Genomic DNA, 25,862 nt, shown 5'->3' on the forward strand with positions numbered 1-25,862 from the left:
AAACAGATGTTGACATATCTTGGGAGGTACTTCAAAATATCCTTTCACAAAATGTTCCTCCGTTTTATCCTAACATATCTGGATGAAATGTCACAAATCTGTCTTGACAAGATAGACCACAGAACAGTATTCCAATTCCCTACTGGATATTACAACTTGTATATCTCAAAGATATTTAAAATTCAACATAGTACTAACTGAGCTTCTGTTCTCACCACTAAACTTGTTCTTTTTCTGTACTTTTTTTTTTTGTCTGAAAAGATAGTACTGTAATTGAAAAAGCAAGAAATCTTGGAATCTTCACTGTTATTTCTCCTCTCATCCCACATTGCTTAACTCGTCCTCAAATCCTGTCAATCTTACCCCTAGACAGATAATTATTGATTATTTCTACATTTTTCCTTTTCCTCTTAAGCTACCTTTCTGTAAGTCACAGCCTGAGCTACTATAACAGCCAACTCATTGGCCTTCCACATCTACTCTGGTCTTCTGTCTGCTCTGCAGATTCCAGCCAAGATTGTTTAAAAGTGCCTTCAGATCACATCATTCTGCTTAAAAAATATCCCTATCATCCCCCACTATTCAGAGAAAAAGATCAAACAGCAAAAGCTCTAACCATCTGTCTTGTAATCCTGGTAGACTTCTTTTAGGTTACTAGGGGGCATTTTTAGGGTGTGTGAACTTGAAGTACTACATGAGTACATGCAAAACTAGAGGTATTTCTTTTAGCCAATGTGATTTACTGAAGTGTACAGGTATAACATGCACCCATGAGAGTGTATCACTGGGATACTGCTCAGTAAACTGTTTCCAAACACACCTGGTTATCCACTACCCACATCAAGATATAAACCATTCTCAATATGTCAGAAACCTCTATTATGTTCCTATCTAATTAACTCTCCTCAAATGGTAACCAAGAATCTGATATCTATTGCCACCATATTAGTTTGCCTGTCCTTGAAATTTAGATTTTGAAACTTGTATGTACTTTTTTTTCCCTTTTCACATGAACTTTTGTTGATGAAATTGGTCCATGTGCTAGAGTATAGTTAAGCTCATCTTTTTTCCACTGTTGTATTTTTAACTGCATAAACATGCCACCCTAATTCTACTAGCTTCTACTCTGAGCAAATGTTTGGGCTGTTTTCCAGTTTGTGGCTATTATGAGGAAGACTTCATTGGACATTCTTGTACATGTATTTTTAGTGAACACCAAAACTCATTTCTGTTGTAAAAAGACCTAGGAGTGAAATAAATGCATTAGACATATGGTATAAAAGCTACAGCAAATTGCTAGGTTACAGAGAAATAGCTTTAGCTCACTACTGTATGTTCCTTGCCTCATCACTTGTATATATTTCTTAGAAAACTGTCACTAGTAAGATTCTGTAAAATACACTCTGCTATGAAAAATTTCAAACACACAAAAATAGTATCTTTGCATATTGATATTATATTCAATGATTTCCAATACTGGCACATTTATTCTCCCTCTGCCCCCTTTACTGCTAAACTATTTACTTATATATGCATAAAATTTGTTTATTGACAGTGACAGGGAGAGAAAGATCTTCATTCCACTTGGTCACAAGGGCTGGGGCTGGGTCAGGAGCCTGAAACCCAACTGGGTTTCCCACAGGGGAAAGAGGAACCCAAGCACTTGGGCCATCTTCCGCTGCTTTCCCAGGCACATTAGCAGGAAGCTGGATCAGAAGTGGAGCAGCTCAGACCTGAACTGGTGCTCTGATATGGGATGCTGGCAACACAAGCTGCAGCTTAACCCAAGGCTGGTCTCCTCTACTCAACTATCTTGAGGCAAATGCTTCACAATATGTCATTTCTTTCCTGGATAATGCAGTATACATCTTTCAGAAAACATGAACATTTTCTTATATAACTATGTTCTTATCACTCTTAACCCAATTCTTAGTAATTTTTTGATATTTTATGATGTTTTCCCCATTAACACCTTGTATACAGAGGAACTATCTCTTCAGCAGTGTTTCAAGTATTGGCAATGCCTCACAGCATATACTACAATGAAAAGTATTTCCTGATGGTAAGTGAAGAGATTGAATGTGGACACCACCACCTAAACCCAACAACAAAGGTTTAAGTTTCAGAATAGCAGGAAGTTCAAGACCATGCTCTAGATCACATGGCCATTCCCACAAGGAGAAACCTGAAACCAACTTAAAAATGTTCTCCCAAGACGTAAAATTTACCAAATGAACCCAATTAAGATATATACCAGATGTCCCACTAAAAATCTATGATACAAGTTCAAGACAAATCTTTAATTTCTTAGCAGCACAGATGTTTTAATAATTAGTTTCTTTAGCTGATTAGCTTCACAAGGTCAAAATTAGGTCAACTAACACCAAAAAGTACTAAGCGCTTATTTAATACCCAGGAATGAGTTACACACTAGGTTTACACTGCCAGAGATTTTTAAAAAGCCTCGAAAAGATTTAAGGAACACAAATGCAAAGAAATGGGTTCATATTGAAGTTTTTTCTTAAGCTCAGGAAAATTTACAGCTTTATTAAAAAGTAAAATGAAAACAGTACTATGACTAAGGATCATTGAAGTTTGGATTTTAAATAGTTTATAGGGGTTGGTGCTGTGGCATAATGTGTAAAGCCACCACCTGCAGTGCCAGCATCCCATATGGGTGCCGGTTTGAGTCCCAGCTGCTCCACTTCCAATCCAGCTCTCTGCTATGGCCTGGGAAAGCAGAAGCTGGTCCAAATCCTTGGTCCCCTGCACCCACATGGGACACCCAGAAGAAGCTCCTGGCTTTGGATCAGCACAGCTCTGGCCATTGTAGTTAACTGGGGAGTGAACCAGAGGATGGAAGACCTCTCTCACTCTGCCTCTCCTACTCTTTCAAATAAATCTTTAAAAAAAAAAAAAAAACAGTTTCTAATTACTCTGGGTTTACAGCTGCTATTAAGAGAAACTAAACACTAGTTTCTGACAGTTAAATCAAATACGAGTGTGACTCATTACCTAACACCTATCAAAAGAGAAGATTCAATTGAGAAGTAGCATACATTTTTGGTTCACTATTACTTTCATTTACTTTTCCTATTTGGAACCCTAGGACCAGTACTGTGATGCAATGGGTTAAGCTGTTGCCTAGGACGCCAGCATCACACATTGGAGTGCAAGTCTGAGTCCTGGCTGCCCTGCTTCCAATGCATCTTTCTGCTAATGTGCCAGGGAAGGCAGTGGAAGATGGCATAAGAAATTGGACTCCTCTCACCCATGTGGAAGACTAGGGAAGTATTTCTGGCCCCTGGCTTCGACCTGGATGTTGTGGCCACGTGGGGGAGTCAACTGGAGCTGAACCAATAGGAAGCCAGGAACTCCTTCTGGGTCTCCCATGTGGGTGCTTTCCCAGGCTAGAAACAGAGAGGTGGTTTGGAAGTGGAGGAACTGGCACCCATATGGGTTAGTGGTGCTGAAGTCAGAGGCTTAGCCTATTACACCACAGCGTAGGCCCCATGGGACTTTTTTTTTTTTTTAATTTAGGATGCAGACCATTGTACAAGACTTTTGCTCTGATGCAATAAAAAGAAAACACTAGAAAAACTAAACATCATAGTTTTCATTAAAACCATTCAAGAGTCATGCATGCAGAGAAGTCTAAGTAAATTTTCTCCAGCAAGAAATGAATCCTTCCTAGTTGAGCAGGAACAAATAGCAGCTTTCATACCTGAAGGCATTGACCCAGTGCTGAGACCATGGGGGTGAAAAAAGTAACAAAAATGCTGTTCCCATTGGAACTTTGCAGCCAGGCCACTTTTAATAGCTGTGCCTAGGCTTTTATGGTGTCCTAGGATTTGGAGCAGCCTGAAAGGCAGAGCTAGTCCTCGGAACAAAATGATTCTCTTTCATATTCCTTTTCAGGAGGTGGATGAATGAAGTATGTGGTTGTGCTGCCAAGCAGGAAGGCAAGGTTGTTTCCTTGCAGTGCTTAGACCTTGGACAAAAACCCGTCATAACACAATTCCCTGTCATCATACCATGATTTTACCCTTTCCCAGAAAAATGAGGTGGTTTCAGGTACCTCAAGAACACCTGAACAATGCTCTCGGGGTGTAAGTTCCTTCTTCTCAAGCACAGTTAGCTCAGCTGGACTATTTACAAGATTCCATCTGAATCCCACCCTCCCTGTGACTGCCAGTTCTCAACTTCTAGATCATGAAACTAACAAATCCCTATTACGACATTTCTATTACGACATTTCTCCTCCCATCCAACTTGAAGGACTGACAGAAAATCAGAACCCCCGGCCGGCGCCGCGGCTCACTAGGCTAATCCTCCGCCTTGCGGCGCCGGCACACCGGGTTCTAGTCCCGGTCGGGGCGCCGGATTCTGTCCCGGTTGCCCCTCTTCCAGGCCAGCCCTCTGCTGTGGCCAAGGAGTGCAGTGGAGGATGGCCCAAGTGCTTGGGCCCTGCACCCCATGGGAGACCAGGAAAAGCACCTGGCTCCTGGCTCCTGCCATCGGATCAGCGCGGTGCGCTGGCTGCAGCGCGCCGGCCGCGGCGGCCATTGGAGGGTGAACCAACGGCAAAGGAAGACCTTTCTCTCTCTCTCTCTCTCTCTGTCCACTCTGCCTGTCAAAAAAAAAAAAAAAAAAAAAATCAGAACCCCCAAGTTTCATCACTATCCTGACTCCTGACTTTATTTATTTGAAAAGTCAGAGTTACACACACACACACACACACACACACACACAGAGAGAGAGAGAGAGAGAGAGAGAGAGAGAGAGAGAGAGGTCTTTCATCCGGTGGTTCACTCCCCAGATGGCCGCAACGGCTGGAGCTACGCTGATCCGAAGCCAGGAGCCAGGATCTTCTTCCAGGTCTCCCACGTGGGTGCGGGGGCCCAAGGACTTCTTCTACTGCTTTCCCGGGCCATAGCAGAGAGCTGGATAGGAAGTGGAGCAGCTGGGTCTCGAACCAGCACCCATATGGGATGCCGGTGCTTCAGGCCAAGGCGTTAACCCACTGTGCCACAGCGCCAGCCCCCACTATCCTGACTTTAAGATGGTCAAGGCAGTGGTCCTATGCTCGAAACACTGGAAATTAACTGAAGTGGCACCCATACCAACTCCAGGTTAGGTAAAAGGAATCAGCTCCTCATCTTGGTGATCTAGGGATGCCCTTCTAGGGGAAAATACTAGCTACTCTAGTCTATACTTTTAAAATACTATATCTAACACAAAATATAAAATCAAGAAACATGAGAAAAAAGTAGAAAGTATAACTCAAAGACAAGTACAATCATAGATGGTTCTGTGAATCAGCATATATGAAAATCCCAAGAGAATGATTATAACTACGATTCTAGAATCAAAATGTGATATCTGGAATGTTTATAATTATTAGCTAATACAATATGGGAAAGGAACAGCAAGAAAGTCAATCAAGGTGCCAAGGCTGGCTCCACCAAAGAAGAACCAGAAGAACAAATAGTTGCAATTTAAGGTTAGGGGCACGGGAAGCCAGCAAGCGGGAGATGGCAACACTCTAAGATGCAGACTCCTGAGACAGCAGCAATGAGAGTAGTACAAAGCATGCTGGACAACTTGGTCCTCAGGCTGGGGCAGTTCTCATTACAGGGGGTAGAGTGAATGGGATAGTTACAGCAGGACCCATCACCATGGACCCATCACTGGCAATGCTTGGGACTAGAGTTCCAGAGACGTTGGAAACTTGGAATCCAGTTAGGAAAGCTACCTGGGATCTGCCCATAGTTATGCTTCAGAGCAAGTTCTGGCAGCATCTTTTCCCAAGCTACAGAGTCCAGGCTGTCATAGCACAGTGACATATAAGTGCTGCCTGCCAGTCATCAACCCAAGGCACTATGAGCCTGAATGCTGCATGCTACACAACATGCTATCTTCAATGTCCCACCCACCTCCTGCAATAAATGTATGACATCTACTGCAGTTGCTACTGGAGGAAAATTCACTCTATGTTCTTGGTACCACTACTTCTATAGCTGGAGTGACCACATAGTGGATGTGCCATTACCACTGCTGTGAGCACAATATCCACTTGAGCCACTACAGTACCCTCACCCCAAGTGGCCTGTGGAGTTAGAAGGGCTAACTGACCTTACCACTGCAGGCACCACATTTAAGGCCAAAAGAGCTATGGAGACATGATACTATGGTGCCAAACTGGAAATAAAGCTGATGTAGCCCACCAAATACTGTAAGGCACATCGTCAGGTTAAAGGCATTGACTATGAAGATACTTCATGAAATAGAGGGGCCAGCATTGCAGTGCAGTGGGTTAAGCCACAGCCCATGACCCCAGCATCTCATATGAGCACCTGCTGAATCCTGCCTGCTAATCCAGCTCCTGCTAACATGCAAGGGAAAGCAGCAGAAAATGGCCAAAATGCTTGGGGACCCTGTTCCCATGTGGGAGACCTAGATGGAGTTTCAGATTCCTGTCTTTGGCCTGGCCCAGCCCTGGCATTTGTGGCCATTTGGGTAGTCAATCAGCCATGGAAGATAGGTCTTTCTCTAGCTCTGCCTTTCAATTAAATGGAAAAAAAAAAGTAATAGCTGATACCCGATATGAGAAAACAAGGTAACATGATGTCTCCCAAAGGCACTTGATAAATGTTGAGCAAGGGCCGGTGTTGTGGCGCAGTGGGTTAAGCAGCATGGATACTGATTCAAGCCCCACTTTTGATTCAGCTTCCTGCAAATGGCCTGGGAAAGTAGTGGAAGACGGCCCAAGTACTTGGGTCCCTGCCCTCACATTGAAGAACCCAGTGAAGCTCCCAGCTCCTGACTTTGGCTTGGCCTGACCCAAGCTGTTGTGGCCATTTAGGGAGTGAATCAGTGGATGGAAGATCCATCTGACACTGCCTTTCCAATAAATAATTAAAACTTTTCTTAAAAAATAAATAGCAACAAATTCTAGCTCCCCACCCCCATGAACTAGCTGATAAATTTTAAAATGATAAAGAAACTCAATGACATACAATGCAAAGAAAATTAGGAAAACACTGTGTATATGATATGAATGTATGAATGATAAATTCAGCAGAAATAGGATTCTGAAAAAGCACTCAGTAAGTAAAACACAAAATATAATTGAAAGCCTCAACAAAAAACTATCAAGCAGAAAAAAGAATATCTGAACTTCTGAAGGCAGGTTCCAATATTAGGTGTACAAATATGTAAGTCTTGGGAAATTCTTGAAAAGGCACAGAAAAACCAAAATCGGCTGAAAATTTCCCCAACTTAAAGAATGGACACCCAGGGACAGTAGGCCCACAGAAACCCAAATAGACATGACCAGAAAAGATTCTCACCATTGGTATATCATAGCAAAATGACTAAAAGTACAACACTGGGGCAGGTGTTTTGGCGCAGTGGGTTAAGCCACTGCCCATATGAGTGCTGAAATTTACATATATACGGGTGGCTGGAATCCTGGCTACTCTGTGCTTCTTATTCAGCTTCCTGCATATGTGCCTGGGAGATGGCAGATGATAGCCGAAAGTATAAGTTCCAGCCACCCATATGGTAGACACAGATGTGGAGTATCCTGGCTCCTGCCTTCAGCATGGCCTACCCCTAACGATTGTTGGTACTGGGGAGTGAACCAGTAGATGGAAGATCTCTGTTTCTTCCTTTTTGCCTTTCAAATAAAAAGCAACACAAAGGGAATTCTAAAAACCACACAAGAAATCACCAAGTACATTAAAAGGAATTTCCATTCAGATGTTGTGTAGGCTAGGAGGGAATGGCATTAAAGTATTCAAAGTTCTGAAGAAAAGAAGACGGTCACCCACAAATAGTATTCCTAACAAAACCATCCTTCAAATACGAAGGGGAAATAAAGACTTTGGAAGACAAGCAAAAATAAGTAATTCATCACCACCAGACCAGCCTTATGAAAGATGCTTAACGATATTCTACACAGAGAAGCAAAAGAAAGCTAACTCCTATCATGAAAACAAGTGAAATAAGCCAATCCCAAAGGGACAAATACCACATGTTCTCCCTGATAGGTGACAACTAACTGAGCACCAAAAAGGAAATGTGTTAAAGTGAAATGAACACTATGAGAAATGGTGACTTGATCAGCCCTCACCCTGACTGTTGATGAACAACTTAATATGTTATCCCTCTTAGTATTTTTTTTGTTTGCTCTACTTAATACTTTTGGTTGAATACTGTAATCAATACACAATTATTCTTAAGTGCTGAAACTTAACTGAAAAGTGATTGCTGTTTAATATAAGAGTGGGAATAAGAGAGGGAAGAGATGTGAAATTTGGGAAATGCTCAAGCTGACTTACCTCAAACGGTAGAGTTAGAAACATACCAGGGGATTCCAATTCAATCCCATCAAGGTGGCATGTACCAATGCCATCTCACTAGTCCCAGTGATCAATTTCTGTTCACAATTGATCATAATGATAGGACTAAGAACCAAAGGGATCACATAAACAAGAATAGTGTCTGCAAATACTAGCTGATAGAATCAAAAAGGGAGAGAATGATCCAACATGGGAAGTGAGATACACAGCAGACCCACAGAATGGCAGATGTCCTAAACAGCACTCTGGCCTCATAATCAGCCCTTAAGGCATGCGGATCCGCCTGAAAAGCCCATGAGAGTATTTCAGGCATGGAAAGCCAAGACACTCTGGGGGGGAAAAAAAAACCTAAATGAAAGATCTTTGCGAGTGAGATTCCAGTGGAAAGAACGGGTCATCAAAGAAGGAGGTACCTTTCTCTGAAGGGAGGAGAGAACTTCCACTTTGACCATGGCCTTGTCTAAATATGATCAGAGTCAGTGAACTAAGGGGGCTTCCATAGCCTTGGCAACCCATGACAAGAGCCTAGGGTGATTACTGATGCCATAAACAAGAGTGTCAATTTGTTAAGTCAACAACAGGAGTCACTGTGCACTTACTCCTCATGTAGGATCTCTGTCCTTAGTGTGCTGTACATTGAGATTTAATGCTATAACTAGTACTCAAACAGTATTTTTCACTTTATGTTTCTGTGTGGGAGCAAACTGTTGAAATCTTTACTTAATGTATGCTAAACTGATCTTCTGTATATAAAGAGAATCGAAAATGAATCTTGATGTGAATGGAAGGGGAGAGGGAGTGGGAAAGGGGAGGGTTGCGGGTGGGAGGGACGTTATGGGGAGGAAGCCATTGTAATCCATAAGCTGTACTTTGGAAATTTATATTCATTAAATTAAAGGTAAAAAAAAAAAAAACAAGTGAAAGTATGAAACCCACTAGAAGAGCAGATATACAAGAGAAACAGAAAAGCAGCAAACGTTGATGTAGTAAAACAACAAATAACAAAGAAAACCAATAAGAGAAGAACACAGAATATTAAAAAGAAATTTTAAAAATGACAGGACTAATTCTTTATTTTTTTATTCTTTTTTTTTAATCCTTTTTTTTTTTAAACTTTTATTTAATGAATATAAATTTCCAAAGTACGACTTATGGATTACAATGGCTTCCCCCCCCCATAACGTCCCTCCCACCCACAACCCTCCCCTTTCCCACTCCCTCTCCCCTTCCATTCACATCAAGATTCATTTCGATTATCTTAATATACAGAAGATCAGCTTAGTATACATTAAGTATGGATTTCAACAGTTTGCTCCCACACAGAAACATAAAGTGAAAAATAATAGATGATTTTTTTTTTAAATGATGATGAAATCAGAGCAGACCTATTGTCATGTTTAATCCCAGTGAGAGTCAAGTTGGGAATTGATAATTTCTTTTTTTTTTTTTACAGAGGATCAGTTTAGTATGCAGTAAGTAAGGATTTCAACAGTTTGCACCCCCATAGAAACACAAAGTGAAATATATTGTTTGAGTACTCATTATAGCATTAAATCTCAATGTACAGCACATTAAGGATAGAGATCCTACATGAGGAGTAAGTGCACAGTGACTCCTGTTGTTGACTTTACCAATTGACACTCCTGTCTATGGCATCAGTAATCTCCCTATGCTCCAGTCATGAGTTTCCAAGGCTATGGAAGCCCTCTGAGTTCTCCGACTCTTATCTTGTTTAGACAAGGTCATAGTCAAAGTGGAGGTTCTCTCCTCCCTTCAGAGAAAGGTACCTCCTTCTTTGATGACCTGTTCTTTCCACTGGGATCTCACTCGCAGAGATCTTTTGCCAGAGTGTCTTGGCTTTCCATGCCTGAAATACTCTCATGAGCTTTTCAGCCAGCTCGAATGCCTTTAGGGCTGATTCTGAGGCCAGAGTGCTATTTAGGACATCTGCCATTCTATGAGTCTGCTGAGTATCTCACTTCCCATGTTGGATCACTCTCCCCTTTATTTACTCCATCGGTTAGCGTTAGCAGGTACTAGACTTGTCTATGTGCTCCCTTTGACTCCCATTCCCTCCACCATGACCAACTGTGAACTGAAATTGATCACCTGGAACAGTGAGATGGCATTGGTACATGCCACCTCGATGGGATTAAATTGGAATCCCCTGGTATGCTTCCAACTCCACCACATGGGGCAAGTCAGCCTGAGCATGTCATCTTGAATGTAAACCGACTAAATTCTCCAACTGAAAGATATGGATTGGGTGAATGGATTAAAAAACAATATCCATGGGGCAGGCGCCGTGGCACAGTAGGTTAATCCTCTGCCTGCGGAGCCAGCATCCCATATGGGCGCTGGTTCTAGTCCCAGCTGCTCCTCTTCCAATCCAGCTCTCTGCTATGGCTTGGGAAAGCAGTGGAAAATGGCCCACGTGCTTGCGTCCCTGTACCTGCGTGGGAGACCCAGACGAAGCTCCTGGTTTCAGATTAGCGCAGCTCCAGCCATTGGGGAATGAACCAACGGAAGGAAGACCTTTTTCTCTGTCTCTTCCTCTCACTGTCTGTAACTCTACCTCTCAAATAAAATAAATAAATAAATAAAATCTTAAAAAAAACCTTGCTCTCAAGAATTATTTCCATTTAGTGTATTAAATGGAGGATAATACTATGTCTCATAAGTTAAAGTTATGTCAGAGCTCACAAGAGATGTACCACCTTGGGTTCTTTAAAGACAATTAAGTTTCTGAAAGGAAAGAAGGGGGAGGAATGAAGGGGAAAGAGGAAGGGGAATAAAAAGCAAAATCACCTTCAAGAAACAAAACCATAGAACAGCCCTGGTCTAGACTGTTGAACAGTTCTGTGGGGAGCAATCCGGACTAGACTAAGTTACTCGAATTAGGACTTATTCTATGCATCTGCTCTCCCACAATATGGCGCTGGGAGAGAAGTAAACAGCTTTCGCACAGCTGCCTCCAGTTCAACTAATAAACTGTAGGACTTGCTCCTGATTGGAGGAGAGCAGCGTACTCGGCGTGTGGGCAGCCGAGTTGGGATTGGCGGAGGAGGACTATAAAGGAGGAGAGAGACGGCATGCACCAGGAACATCTAGGGGGAACATCTGAAGGAACACCTGTGCAGCCCCCGAGAAAGCCGGCCGGCGGTGTGCCGCTCCCCTGCGGAAGTGGGGAATGTGGCCAGGGGGAACTGCCCTTCCACGGAGGTGGAAGGGATAGTAGCCAACCCGGGAAGAACCAGCAGCAAACCCGGGGAGGGCTGAGCAGACGAAAGAACAGCGCAGGGTCCTGTGTCGTTCCTCCGTGAAGACGGGGAGCGACAAGTTCTCTTAGTTTTTATATTCCATTCTTTTTTTCTGTTTCTTTTTCTTTCTTGGATTAAATGGGGGTGGGGGTGGGATGGGAGCGAGGGCAGGTACAGTGGGTACTATGTTCCTAATGGTATATTTATGAGATACATACAAATAAAATATTAAAAAATGCTTAAGGAAAAATAACATTCCTTGTTAAATGGTTTTAAAAACCTCTTAAGTGAAGTTTGTATAAATGGAAAAAAGCTATTCCAGTACATGCCAATACAAAGGAAGAATAGGAACCAGCACTGTGGTGCAATAGGTTAACCCTCTGCCTGTGGCACTGGCATCTCATATGGGTACTAGTTCTAATCCCGGCTGCTTCTCTTCTGATCCAACTCTCTGCTATGGATTGTGAAAGCAGTAGAAGGCGGCCCAAGTGGTTGGGCCCCTGCAACAGTGTGGGAAACCTGGAAGAAGTTCCTGGCTTCTGGCTTCTGGCTTCTGGCTTCAGGTCAGTCCAGCTCTAGTCGTTGCAGCCATTTGGGGAGTGAACCAGTAAGTGGAAGACTTTTCTCTCTGTCTCTCCCTCTCATGTCTGTAACTCTACCTCTCAATTAAAGAATTAAAATCATTTTTTTTAAAACAAGGGAGGATAACATTCCTTGTTATTATTATTACACTGAAACTAACACATGAAAATGACTAAGATAATACCAAATAAAATTTTTTACATCCTGAAGACACTTATTTGTATCAGGATGTCCCTGATAAAATGGTAATATTTTCATTTACAGGATAAAAAACTCACCTGCTATAGTAAGAGCATTATTAAAAGTCAATTAAAATACATTGTAGATTATCAACGAAGATGTTTTTCTGTACCTGTAAGGAACTTTCTGACTGATGCTAACATAAATGCTGCTGGTATATGGAGTAAGAGAACATTACATGATTACACAATGACATTAAAAGTAAATTAGAACTCATGAGATAAATTATAATCTTACAATTTCTATAAAAATAATGGATTTGGGGCCAGCTTTGTGGCACAGAATATCTGTGACATCAGCATCCCATATGAGTGCTGGTTCACGTTCCAGCTTTTGCTGCTTTGCTTATGATCCTGCTCCCTGCTACAAAGGAAAGGCAGTGGACAATGGCCCAACTACTTGGGTCCCTGCCACCCACATGGGAGACCTGGATGGAGCTCCTGGCTTCAGCCTGAGTCTGACCCAGTCCTGGTCATTGCAGCCACTTGGTAATGAATCAATGAACGAAAGATCACACTTCTCCTTCTCTGTCACTCTGCCATTCAAATAAATAAATAAATCTAGAGATCCAAGAAGGCTGAACAGGGTATAGCTTCAGTAACTTAAGCTGCTCTGGGATATGAAAAGAACAAAGGAAGGTCTAGGTTTCCAGAGGTCTCACTGATGGAAATTTTTAGCAAAGAAGTGTGGTGGCGGGGAGAACAGTGTAGACTCCATGGAGCAATCAGAGATATGGCTGCAGCCAGTCACACAGTGCAGCTAGCTCACGGCTTGAGTTGCCATCTTACCATGCCAAGGAGGAAGACATTTCCGCAAGCACAGCCACTTGCAGTTTTAGTGGAGAGGGAATTCCACAGTCATTCACTCACTTTTACTTCGGCCTGGAGAGCCGACTGGGGTATAAGCAACTGCTAGGCTTGGAGCAGGGAAGCTCCCTTACTTTCTCCCCCTTCCCAACCTGTGCAGAGTGTCATACTTGGGAGCAAAAAGCTTCACAGTGCCCCTCTGTTTTTGTTCCTACAAGCATCATAGTCAGAGGCAGGGCAACATGAGGGGCAGAAGATAGACCCTCTGTATCCTGCAACTGTGAAGGGATTCAGCCCCAGAACTATTCTCATGTACTCTACATAAGCCAGGGGACTCACCTTGGCTTCTGGGAGTTAACACCAGAAACAGCCCATAAAAAACTATACCCATGCTGCGAGATATGGGTAATGACTACTCTGTACCCTGCAATACCATGACTGTAACAGTTTGTTCTAAATTTCTCAGTACCACTGGAATCCACCCGGTGGACATAGAGAAGACACTACCTGCATTCCACCTCTCTGGAGTCACACTCTCCTGTATACCTTGTAATCACCCTATAGGACTGCAACAGGTTCAATTCATGTCCCCTAGTCCAAAGACTAGAGCTGTTGGTGTTATAAGACACAGTACCAGCTGGACTCTCCTAGCAGGACCTAAGGAAGGGTCCATCAACATTACACAGTCCTAGAGCCACAGCATGTAGTGTCACAAGCCCTAGCATCACCCAGGCTTGCCAGCAGGACAAGGGGCAGCCAGCTTTGTCTCCCTCAGTACCAAAAACAAGGCCCTAGCTATCACCTTTTCCAGGAAGACTGACACCATACTCTCTGTGGACCAGAGATACATGCTCAAGGAAACCCTTATTCACCTAAAAGTGACACTTCAATTGCTATGAATTGCAGCAGACTAGACCAATGTGTCACTTATAGACACAGCTGACACTGGCAAAGACAAAAGAAATCACTCAGACTACACTCCTGGGCTCACCTAGAACCAAAGCCAAAACAAGCTTAGTAAGACTCTGCATTCTAGCTAAACCATCGACTCTTTTACAATAAAAGCCAGTCCATAAAGAAGATACCAGATGGGCAGACATCAATTAGGGACACATGAGACATGAAGAAGCAAGGCAGCATGACACCTACAAAAGAACACAATTACTCTCCAGAATTAGATCCTGAATGGAAGGAAATCTATGAAATGACAGATTTTGGATTCATATAACCTACCAAGATTAAATCAATAAGATACAGACAATCTAAACAGACCCATAACAAGCAGTGAGATTGAAACAGTAATCAAAAGTCTTTCAATTCGGTGACAACTGACTGAACACCAAAAAGGAAACCTCCTGAAGTGAAATGGACACTATGGGAAATGGTGACTTGATCAGCATAGCCCTGACTGCCAATGGACAACTTAATATATTATCCCTCATAGTATTTTTTTTTGTCTGTTCTACTTAATATGACTGGTTTAATTCTGTAATTATCACACAGTTATTCTTAAGTGTTGAAAATTAACTGAAATGTGATCCCTGTTAAACATAAAAGTGGGAATAAGAGAGGGAAGAGATGTATAATTTGGGGCATGCTCGGGCTGACTTGCCCCAATTGGTAGAGTTGGAAACATACCAGGGGATTCCAATTCAATCCCATCAAGGTGTCATGTGCCAATGCCATCTCACTATTCCAAGTGATCAATTTCAGTTCACAATTGATCATAATGAAAGGACTAAGAGTCAAAGGGAGCACATAAACAAGTCTAGTATCTGCTAACACTAACAGATAGAATAAATAAAGGGGAGAGTGATCCAACATGGGAAGTGAGATACTCAGCAGACTCATAGAATGGCGGATGTCCTAAATAGCACTCTGGCCTCAGAATCAGCCCTAAAGGCACTCGGATCTGGCTGAAAAGCCCATGAGAGTATTTCAGGCATGGAAAGCCAAGGCACTCTGGCAAAAAGATCTCTGTGAGTGAGATCCCAGTGGAAAGAACAGGTCTTCAAAGAGGGAGGTGCCTTTCTCTGAAGGGAGGAGAGAACCTCTACTTTGACTATGACCTTGTCTAAACAAGATAAGAGTCGGAGAACTCAAGGGGCTTCCATAGCCTTGGAAACTCATGACTGGTGCATAGGGAGATTATTGATGCCATAAACAGGAGTGTCAATTGGTAAAGTCAACAACAGGAGTCACTGTGCACTTACTCCTCATGTAGGATCTCTGTCCTTAATGTGCTGTACACTGAGGCTTAATGCTATAATGAGTACTCAAACAGTATATTTCACTTTGTGTTTCTATGGGGGTGCAAACGATTGAAATCTTTACTTAATGTACACTAAACTGATCTTCTGTAAAAAAAAAAAAAAAAAAGAAAGAAATTATCAATTCCCAACTTGACTCTCACTGGGATTAAACATGACAATAGGTCTGATCTGATTTCATCATGATTTAAAAAAAAAATCATCTATTACTTTTCACTTTATGTTTCTGTGTGGGAACAAACTGTTGAAATCCTTACTTAAGGTATACTAAGCTGATCTTCTGTATATTAAGATAATCGAAAATGAATCTTGATGTGAATGGAAGGGGAGAGGGAGTGGGAAAGGGGAGGGTTGTGGGTGGGAGGGACGGTATGGGGGGGGAAAGCCATTGTAACCCATGAGTCGTACTTTGGAAATTTATATTCATTAAATAAAAGATAAAAAAAAAAAAAAAAGTCTTTCATTAAGGAAAAGTCCAGGACCTGATGGCTTTATAACTGAATTCTATAAAACCTTCAAAGAGGAGGTAATTCCAATACTGTTCACCATATGGGTACTGGTTCATGCCCTGGCAGAAGTCAGAAGTGGCTGCTCTACTTCTGACTCAGCTCCCTGCTAATGGCCAGAGAAAGCAGCAGAGGATGCCTTCAATCCTTGGGTTCTTACACCCACATGGGAGACTCAGATGAAGTTCCTGGCTTCGGCCTGGCCCAGCCCCAGCCATTATGGCCATTTAGGGAGTGAATCAGCAGATGGAGGCTCTATCTCTCTGTAACTCTGCCTTTTTTTTTTTTTTTTAAGATTTATTTTTCTGAAAGTCAGAGTTACACAAAGAGATAAGGAAAGGGAGATGAAGAGATGGGGAGAGGTGGGGAAGGAGTGAGGAAGAGGGGGAGAGAGAGAGAGAGAGGTTTTCCATCCACTGGTTCACTCCCCAGATAGCCACAACGGCCATAGCTGCACCAATCCCAAGATGGGAACCAGGAGATTCCATTGGGTCTCCCATGTAGGTGCAGGGTCCCAAGCACTCAGGCCATCTTCCGCTGCTTTCCCAGGTGCACTAACAGGGAACTCAATTGGAAGTGGAGTAATAGGACTCAGAAATGATGAATTCCCATATGTGATGCCAGTGCCACAGGCAGAGGCTTAACCTACAATGCCACAGCACAGGCCCCAGGATACAAATTTGTGTCTTTGGAGAGTGCTCTTGATGAATCATACAATAGATTCTTAATTATATAATAGATAATGATCAAGAATCTAAAAAGAAATCATTATGTAAACATAGTTTCCTTATGCTTTCTCTACTGAACTACATGAACTTTTTTGAAGTCCACTTTCCTATTCAGATCTGTTTAATGGCCTCACGATGGCAAAGACAGACTCTCAAAGGCAACAGGCATTTTCATTTATCACAAATCTGGTAATTAATTCAGTAGCCTGCCAATCAACTCAGTTGCTAGTGAAATCTGAGAAATCAGAATGACATAACTTACCGTGCAAATGGATGTCTTCATAATTTTCAGGGTAAAATCTGAAGCAAACTCCAAATCTGAGATAGAAGTTGTATGGCAATCTATGTGCTACACATTAAAAAGGGCAAAGGAAGAATTTAGTATACATATAAAAACAAAACCCCAAAACAGAAAAACATTGATTCCTTTTTTGGCAAAAGGAAATGCTTCAAACCCATGTTTCAAAAACTTTGTTTATTCACGTGTCATTTTTTGGGATTTACTTTCAAATAAATAACATTTAGTATCATTTAGTAATTTCAAATACTATCATTTAGTTATGTTTTCTTTAAATTAGTCTTTTTTTTTACTTGGACTTTTTATAAGCAATAATATATATCACATCATGGCTCTAATCTACTAGTTAAAGCTTTCCTTAGGCAAACTAATGTAAACGATTTCAAATAAATATTTTCTGTGTTCCATCTAAAATCATATTGCATACCACTGTGATTTTCCTCCTACATTTACTACAAGTGGTACATGACAACAGTCAATATTTTTTATAGGAAATGCCAATTTGAAGACACATGCTAATGAAAACAAAAAGTTGTTCTAAAATTCACTTTTTTAACTGCACTTGAAGATAACTTTGTTTTAAGATACTGGGAAAAACCACAAATATTGAAACCAAACATAAAAACTAAGATTCAATTTGGGGAAAAAACAGCCAATTATCTTTATTTTTCTACTCTTCTCTGGTTCAAATTCTCTATTTCACCATGGAGAGAGAAGGGAATCACCTTTCAGCCACTGCAATCTGATGGGAAGTGTGTCGTTAGTTGCCTTGCCATGAGTAGCTTATAATCCAGAGAACACAACTCATGTAACCAAATACCTGAGACATGACACCACAGAATAGTTTGAGAAAAAAATTAAGCCTTTACAATGTGGTTACTTTTATTTGTAGGATTGGAGAACACAGAACAAATTGCATTTGCTCAAAATGATAAATATTTTTAAAGGCATGCATGTTTTTAAAACATCTTTATTTTTCAGTCTTAAATTTTCCATTTCAGGTATTTATTCATAGTGGTTTTGGGCACTAAGTATAAAGACCCCTAGAGAAATTAGCATTTTCCTCCCCCAAATCCCCTTTCTGCTTAGTCTTCAGACTGTATTGATTCTAACTGTATACCTCTACCCTGAACCAAAAAAGCCCAAGTAAATCCCTTATTATCAGCATACCAGAACACTGATCAGTCCTATAAACATCAAGCCGGCGGTGGTTTGTTTTTCATAAAAGCTGAATGTAATTTTAATTGGCTTGCTCTTTAGAAACTTCATGTTCATTATTCTATGCTAATTTTTAACATTTTATCCATGTAAGAAAATTAACATTTACTGAATATCTACTTTTTGAAGAACAATTACTGATGCTCTGAGATCCTAACCTAATGCTGAACAAACTATATATATATTTGATTAGCTTGTTGAAACAAATTAAAGAGTTTTTAAGAAAAGCAGGATGACTTTTCTTCACACAGTAAATTCAACATAGAAAAAGTCACAATAAAATCAAAGATTAATGTGGGAAAGATAATAAAACACAAGAAGTGTAACTGAGAAACAAAGACTAGAGCTTCAGCTTCATGGGCAAATTCATGGTAATTACTGAATCTGAAAAGACTAGAAGAAATCTGAATGAGAGAAATTAAAGTTCATAGAATATATGATATGAAGAAAAATCTAGCTGTAAATGAAGAGCTAGAACAAGGCTAGGGCATGGCAGTGAAGCAGAAAAAAATACTACAAGACTTTTTGCCTTAAACGAACCAAATAAATGTAAATAATTACATCAGTTCAGAGTTAGATTTGAAGAAACATAAAACAAGGTAAATGGCATTCATAAAGAAAAGTGATTCCAAAGGATAATGTAGTCAGCTGTAAATATTATGACTTCAAGTTGTTTTAGAACCATTAAAATTGGAAGCAGACTAAATATTCATATATAAAATCAATATATTATAATTTCAAGAACTAAGATAAATGGCAATACTGTGGTAAAAGACAGATTGATAAAATACCTACCTTAATACCACAAGGGTCTGAGATAAGAGTCTTTGGATCTAAAACCTCCACAACAGCTTCTGGAATGACTGATTTCTTCATGCAGGACATGTTGAAGCCATAGACATCATCCCAGAAAGCAATTCTATCAGCATGTTTATTCACATCACTCACTGCTACCAGGCTGATCGTGCAAATGTCAGGGTAGACTGCAACAAATAAGTCACACAACAAATTAGCATTATCTCCCTTCACCACAGAATATTGTTTTTTAAAGGTTACATATAAACACCAAACCCATCAGTATGGATTACAAAACTGGAGATTCACGAAGGTATAAGACAAGGGAAAACAACCAAGGTCCATCTAGTAGTCTTTAAAAAAAGAGACAGCATGATAGAAAAAATAAAAGATATGATGCTAAGAATAAAATAAGGATTTTAGTGATGGGTTCCTATTTAAAAAGTACTAGATTTTTACTTTGTATATTCTTCTAAAACAGATGGGGAACCTTTCTTAGCCAAGGGCCATTTGGATATTTATAACATCCATTCCCAGGCCATACAAAATTATAACTTTAAAATTAGCCTGCTATAGATTTATTGAAACTTTATTCCCTCCTGGAATTGCCTGAGCAGGACAAACCAAATGATTTTGCAGGCCTTACACATCCTGAGGACTGAACATTCCCCACTCCTGCTCTAAAACATGGAAAGATAAATCATTTTTAAAATGGACAGGCAATTATTTTAGAGGTTGAAATAGGGGTGTGATGCTCTAACCCATATCAGAGTGTCTAAATCTGATGTCCAGCTCCAACTCTTGACTCCAGCTTCTTGCTAATGCAAACTCCAATGATGGCTAAAGTAAGTCCACCCACATAGTAGACCTGGACTGAGTTCACCTTCAGCTTGGCCTGGCCACCACTGCAAGTATTTAGGGAGTGAACCAGCAGGTGGGCTCGCTCTAATAAACAAAAAATGAAAAAATATATATCACATAAAAAATGTGATGGGATTTATAGTTGTATAGAATACCAGTTCATACTATCCTCTCAATATAAAAGGAAATATTTATGGGCATCAAGTATGCCAATCCAATTTACATGCCTCCTACTCTCAAGGAAGTTATACATAGACAATCTTAACAAATGTACAACTACTTGTGAGTTAACAAATACTAAAATAGACAAAATACAAGGTATTGTTGGAGCTCAAAGCAAAAACAAGCAATTCAAAACTGGCTGTAGCAGGGCAGCAGGGCTACCAGTAAGGTAAGAAATGACATCACAGGAAGCTAGGAGAAGGGAAGGAGAAGGATGTTTTAGGAAGAGTCAGTCATGTGCATAGTTACTAGAATTAATAGACGGCCCTTATACAATCCAATTAGAGACACACAGTGAGATATAAGGTCTAACAAGTTAAGTAGGGAACAAATAATGTGTGGCTGGGTCAGTAAGCTGGAATTAAGAGTCCAAGAATAAGGATAATCTAGTGAAAAATTTAACATAAGATAGTAACAGGATTAGATTTTGCTTTTGGTAAAAATCATCTGTATTGCAATGTGGAAAATGAATGGGAAGGTACAAAACTAAAAGCAGAGACAAATTAAGAGATACTTGCAATAATCCAGGTGGCCCGGAGGAGGGTAATGCCCTGGTGAAAGGAGTATTCAAGGAATGTTTAGGAGGTAGAACTCACAGGACCCTGAGGCTGGCTGTGGACTTGTGGAAGAGTCAAAAAAGGCAGTATTTAGCTATAGTAACTTACTTTAGAGACTTCCAACTAATCATTATTAATAGGGAATGATATGGGCACATTCAGTAGGGATGAGAGAGTTCTCTGCTTATGGGACAGATAAAAATATCTAATAAGAAGCATAATACACAGGTTTGAAATGCAAAAGCAATTATATGGATTCAAGATATGAATTTCAAGATATGCACATACAAATGGAAATTAAGTAACTGGAGCTCATGAGACCTCAGGAGAATACACAGTGAGTGACAGCATTTAAGGGGCATGGAGAAAAGGAGGCTGAGAAGCTGAGGTCGCAGAAGCAAGCAGAGAACCAGGTGGGCAAATGTCCTCAGAGTTAAGAAAGAATCATTCAGGAAGAAACCCTACTGATAACAAGTAAAAGTCTTTATAACACAAACTCCATCCTTCACCTATCTCAAATATCAACTTTTAGGAGATTCATGAAATAAAAATATAAATCACATGTTCTCATAGCAGCAAACTGAAGTAAAGTATAAACATACCAAAGACACTCAGAAAACAAAGATTCTCATGCTTATTCACTAGCACTAACAGTGAAACAGCGGAGAAATCACACTTTCCTCCCCAACTTTGTTCCTATCTACAGTGTGGGTGATTTTATTATTTAATGACAGCAGCACTAAATTATCCTCCAAATAAGGCCCAAGATAATATCTTCTGGCATCAAAGCAACTGCTTCCAAACTTAATTTGTGAGATACCCAGAAAAAAAAAAAAAAAAAAAGACCTAGGCTATGTCATTGATAAGAAGTTTCTCAAGTTTTCCTTAAGAGGGCATGTAAAGAAAGTAAGCTGGCTGCATTGAGTGGGAATCCACTACTATACAGACTGGATTGTTTCTATTTTCCCATTTTCCACCAACGGGTAAACCTCCTACTTAAATTTCTGATTGAGATAAATTCTTCAAAGTAATAATATGCTACTCAAAATGCCCACACAGCAAAATAATCAGCTAGAGTGAGTATATTTAGCCTCCATGTTGAAGAAAAAAGAATTTGAAAGTGACATTAGATTTTTGGCAAACTTCCTGATATATCCTTTGTTGGACTAAATATGACAATCATAGAAGCTTTCTTATATTATGCTCTGTAATTTCATCCTTAAAGAGGATCATAATAATGGTATAGAAAGCAAACATTTTTCTGTAAACTTAGTATTTTAGGTTGTGTAGGCTCATATGGCTTTTGTTAAAAACTGCTATTAGTGCAAAAGCAACCATACATAAAACATGAACAAATGAGCAATGTTGTGTTCCAATAAACTTTATCTTCAAAACAGGTAGGATATACACAGGTAACTCCTGGTACAGATGGTTCTGATCAAGGCCACCACACTGTGCCACCCTCCAGGAGTGCCAGTCACACTATCATTTACAGGAATTAAGCAGCATCCAGAGCTGTACAGTATATAGACATGAAGATATCTGACACATCTATTTAGTTCTTCTATTGTAGAATATTCTTGCAAATCTCAGAATTTTCTAACACCACCCACCGCTATGTTAGGGTCAGCAAACGATGGCCTGGCTGATGCTATTCAGTAAATATAGTTGCAACACTGTCACTTTCACTTGTTTACCTATTGTCCATGGCTGCTCTGCACTACACTTGCAGAGAGGAATAGTTGGGCCCAAGAGACCGTATGACCTAAAAACCCCAAAATATTTACTATCTGGCCTTTTATACAAAAAGTGTTTTGATCTTTGGCTCTTCATCAGGCAATGTGACATTTCAATATTATCAGTAATGTCACTAAGAAATAAAAATAACTTTTTGTGAGAAAAAAACTAACTTAGTGAAAGTAATAAGACAGTCTTGAAACTATACTGATACTAAGAGTAAACTAAAAGAATACAATTAGTTATTGAAGTATATTTTTGAGTTAACTATATTTCACAAAGATACAAAATAATGGTTTTTGCATTTGACAGTATTTATAAATCAAATTATTTACCTCTCAGTAAGATCTATAAATATTCATAAGGGATAATATTTATAATCAGTGTTACAGGTCAGTTTTGCTCTATGTCCATCTCCTCACAGCTGCCTAAATTTTGGGTCACCTGCCAGAATCCTGGCAGATCCTTTATGTTCACATCCTGAAACATTTGTCATTTGATTTTTGTCAGATAGAAGCTATAATTGAATAATTATTCCTTCTTTTAGGTGAAATTAACAAAACGCTGATTGGACAAAAGCACCTCTTAACACACCATTTATAAATTCATGGCTTTGACATCTGTGTCCTTCTCGACTCAGTGCCCAGAATTCATTTGTCACTAGAACAGCTCACATGGTGAATAGATAAAGATGGGAAATCCTTTATCCCTTAGAAATGCCTTGCAAACTTTTAGACACTGAAGGATAAGACTGAGATGCATAAAGAATCGATTCCTAGGAAGCACTACAATCACTGCTTGTATATAAATAACCACAGAGTAAAAAGATTGGGAACAAAAGAATAGTAAATGAAGTCAAAATAAACTGTTCATCTCACAATATATGTGAACAATACAGAGCAAGGTTTTAGTTAATATAGTCAATGATAGCAAAATGCTTGATATACAAAAAAGGAAATAGACAGCCACCAAATCAGCTGATATTTTGGGAGCCAGAAAAACTTTAATAATGAATTTCCAATTTGTATAATCAGGGCACCTTAATATTATTTGAAATTGGACATATTACCTCAACACTGACTTACAGTGACTAAGCCTAGTAAAGCACAGCTAGACTAATATGTAGCCACAATATACTTTGAAAACCCGTGTATTGAAAAAAAGCAAAAATGATACTGCTATAACATCACTGAACAAAAGCAATGCTAAATGTGAAAAACAGACATGAAGACTACATGAAACCTTTATAACCACTATGAACAAGTGCCAGTGGTTGTTTATATGGAGATTATGTCAAAGTTAGAAAATATTAAGTGCTATACAAATGACAGGCATTATTATCACAATACTTAAATTCACTTCATAACATTTATAAGTACAAACCTAATGTTAATCTCATAATTCCTGTATTTTACACAGGAGGGGTTATATTTAATATTTATTAAGAAACTACTTTATGGCCGGCGCCGTGGCTCAATAGGCTAATCCTCCACCTTGCGGCGCCGGCACACCGGGTTCTAGTCCCGGTTGGGGCGCCGGATTCTGTCCCGGTTGCCCCTCTTCCAGGCCAGCTCTCTGCTGTGGCCAGGGAGTGCAGTGGAGGATGGCCCAGGTGCTTGGGCCCTGCACCCCATGGGAGACCAGGAAAAGCACCTGGCTCCTGGCTCCTGCCAGGATCAGCGCGGTGCGCCGGCTGCAGCGGCGGCCATTGGAGGGTGAACCAGCGGCAAAGGAAGACCTTTCTCTCTCTGTCTCTCTCTCACTGTCCACTCTGCCTGTAAAAAAAAAAAAAAAAAAAAAAAAAAAAGAAACTACTTTATGTCAAGCATCTCAGTGACTTTTGAATGGTTCTATAAAGCTGGATGATAACATTCATTGTAAAGGTAAAGAAACTGAAAGTAACTTGTCCAAATTACTGTTCTCCATCAGCCAATAAGGTAATTAGTCATCAAGGACACAGTTAGTTAAGGTCTAACTAAAAATTCCATATGATTTCAATTGTGTATGACACCACATTTTAAGCTTTTCAAATGGAAGAAAGGCAAAGAGAAACCCCATCTTGCTAAGTTACATCAGTAGGCACTTGTTGGAAAACAAAGAGGAAGGAGGGCCCACATCCCCATTGGAGTTGGATTCACCTTCCAGATCTAGGTACCTGGGAGGCTGTGGTGATAACTCAAGCAGTTGGGTTCCTACCGCCCTGTGGGGGAACACTGAACTGATTTCCAGGCTCCAGGCTTCAATGCAGGCCAACCCGTTCTGTGGCAGGCATCTATGGAATGAACCAGCTGATGGGAGCTCTTTTTCTGTCTCCCAAATAAATAAATTAAAAATAAAGAAAAAGAAAAAAGAGGAAGGAGAAAAGGGGTTGAGAAAGAGTAGAGTTTAATAAAATTTCAAGGCAAAGTGAGGAAAATGGAAACATTGTCTTATTTTGTTGAATTAAGTAATGAGATGACAGGACAAAAAATAGTAAGAAAAGCAGTCGAGCAGAAATAAGGAAGGAATAAGAAACATGATTCAGTTTTCTATGCAAAGAGGGAAACAGAATGGAAAGTATATCTGCAAATTTAGAATTCATAACAGAGCAGTTTTTTATTAGCATAGATCAGGTTTTCCAATTTCAAATGTAATAGAAAATCTTGGAGAAAGAGAGAGAAAACAAAAACACTTTCACTATGCTTCTAATGAAAGGCAATGAAAACAAATTTCTAGCTATATGGAAGATGTTGCAATTAATGGACTCCCTAAGTTTTCTTTCGTAACGGTTATAATTTACAAACTGCTACTGGTTTGGGAGTATTGCCAAGAAATGAATTTTTCTTCCTTCTAAAATTCTTATTTGAAAAGCAGAGAGAAATGTTCCATCTGCTGGTTCACTCCCTAGATAACTGCAACAGCCAGAGCTGGGCTAGGAGGAAGTCAAGGGCCTAGAATCCCATCTGGGTCTCCCACATGGGTGGTAGGGACCCAAGAATTGAGTCATCAAATGCTGTCTCCAAGAGTGTACATTAGCTAGAAGCCGGAACTGGAAGCACACCCAGGACTCAAACCCAAGAATTCTGATATGAGATGCAGCATTTTAACTGCTATGCCAAATGCCCTCACCTAATGAATTATTTCTATATGCTCCTAACAGTATACAATTTTATTTTTTTCTATTCCTCTCTATGTCAATTTTGATTAGTTTAGTAAAGTGGATTTAGCTGGGCTTCTACCACAAATTTATTTTCCCTTTTGTAAATAAATATTTTCTGGAAGAGACTTTGAAAGTAAGTAAATATCACATTCTTTTATAAAAAATTAATGTATTTATTTGAAAGGTAGAGTTACACAGACAGAGGGAGGGAGTAGGGTCTTCTATCCACTGGTTCACTCCCCAAGTGGCCATAACTGCCAGAGCTGGGCCAAACTGA

The 25,862-nt window shown here is 40.1% G+C and overlaps 1 protein-coding gene across 2 annotated transcripts in view; it reads right to left on the minus strand.

Moving 5' to 3' along the window:
• Positions 1-25,862, minus strand: part of PRMT3 (protein arginine methyltransferase 3) — a 157,258-nt gene that overhangs the window by 31,367 nt on the left and 100,029 nt on the right. For both annotated transcript variants that reach the window (XM_002708975.5, XM_070072461.1), the window contains exons 12-13: positions 19,070-19,257; positions 17,021-17,107 (exon numbers count right to left, since the gene is read on the minus strand). In XM_002708975.5, coding sequence (XP_002709021.1) covers positions 17,021-17,107; positions 19,070-19,257 — 275 coding nt within the window. The remainder of the gene's footprint in view (positions 1-17,020; positions 17,108-19,069; positions 19,258-25,862) is intronic.

The sequence above is a fragment of the Oryctolagus cuniculus genome, chromosome 1, assembly GCF_964237555.1.
Source record: "Oryctolagus cuniculus chromosome 1, mOryCun1.1, whole genome shotgun sequence".
NCBI lineage: Eukaryota > Metazoa > Chordata > Mammalia > Lagomorpha > Leporidae > Oryctolagus > Oryctolagus cuniculus.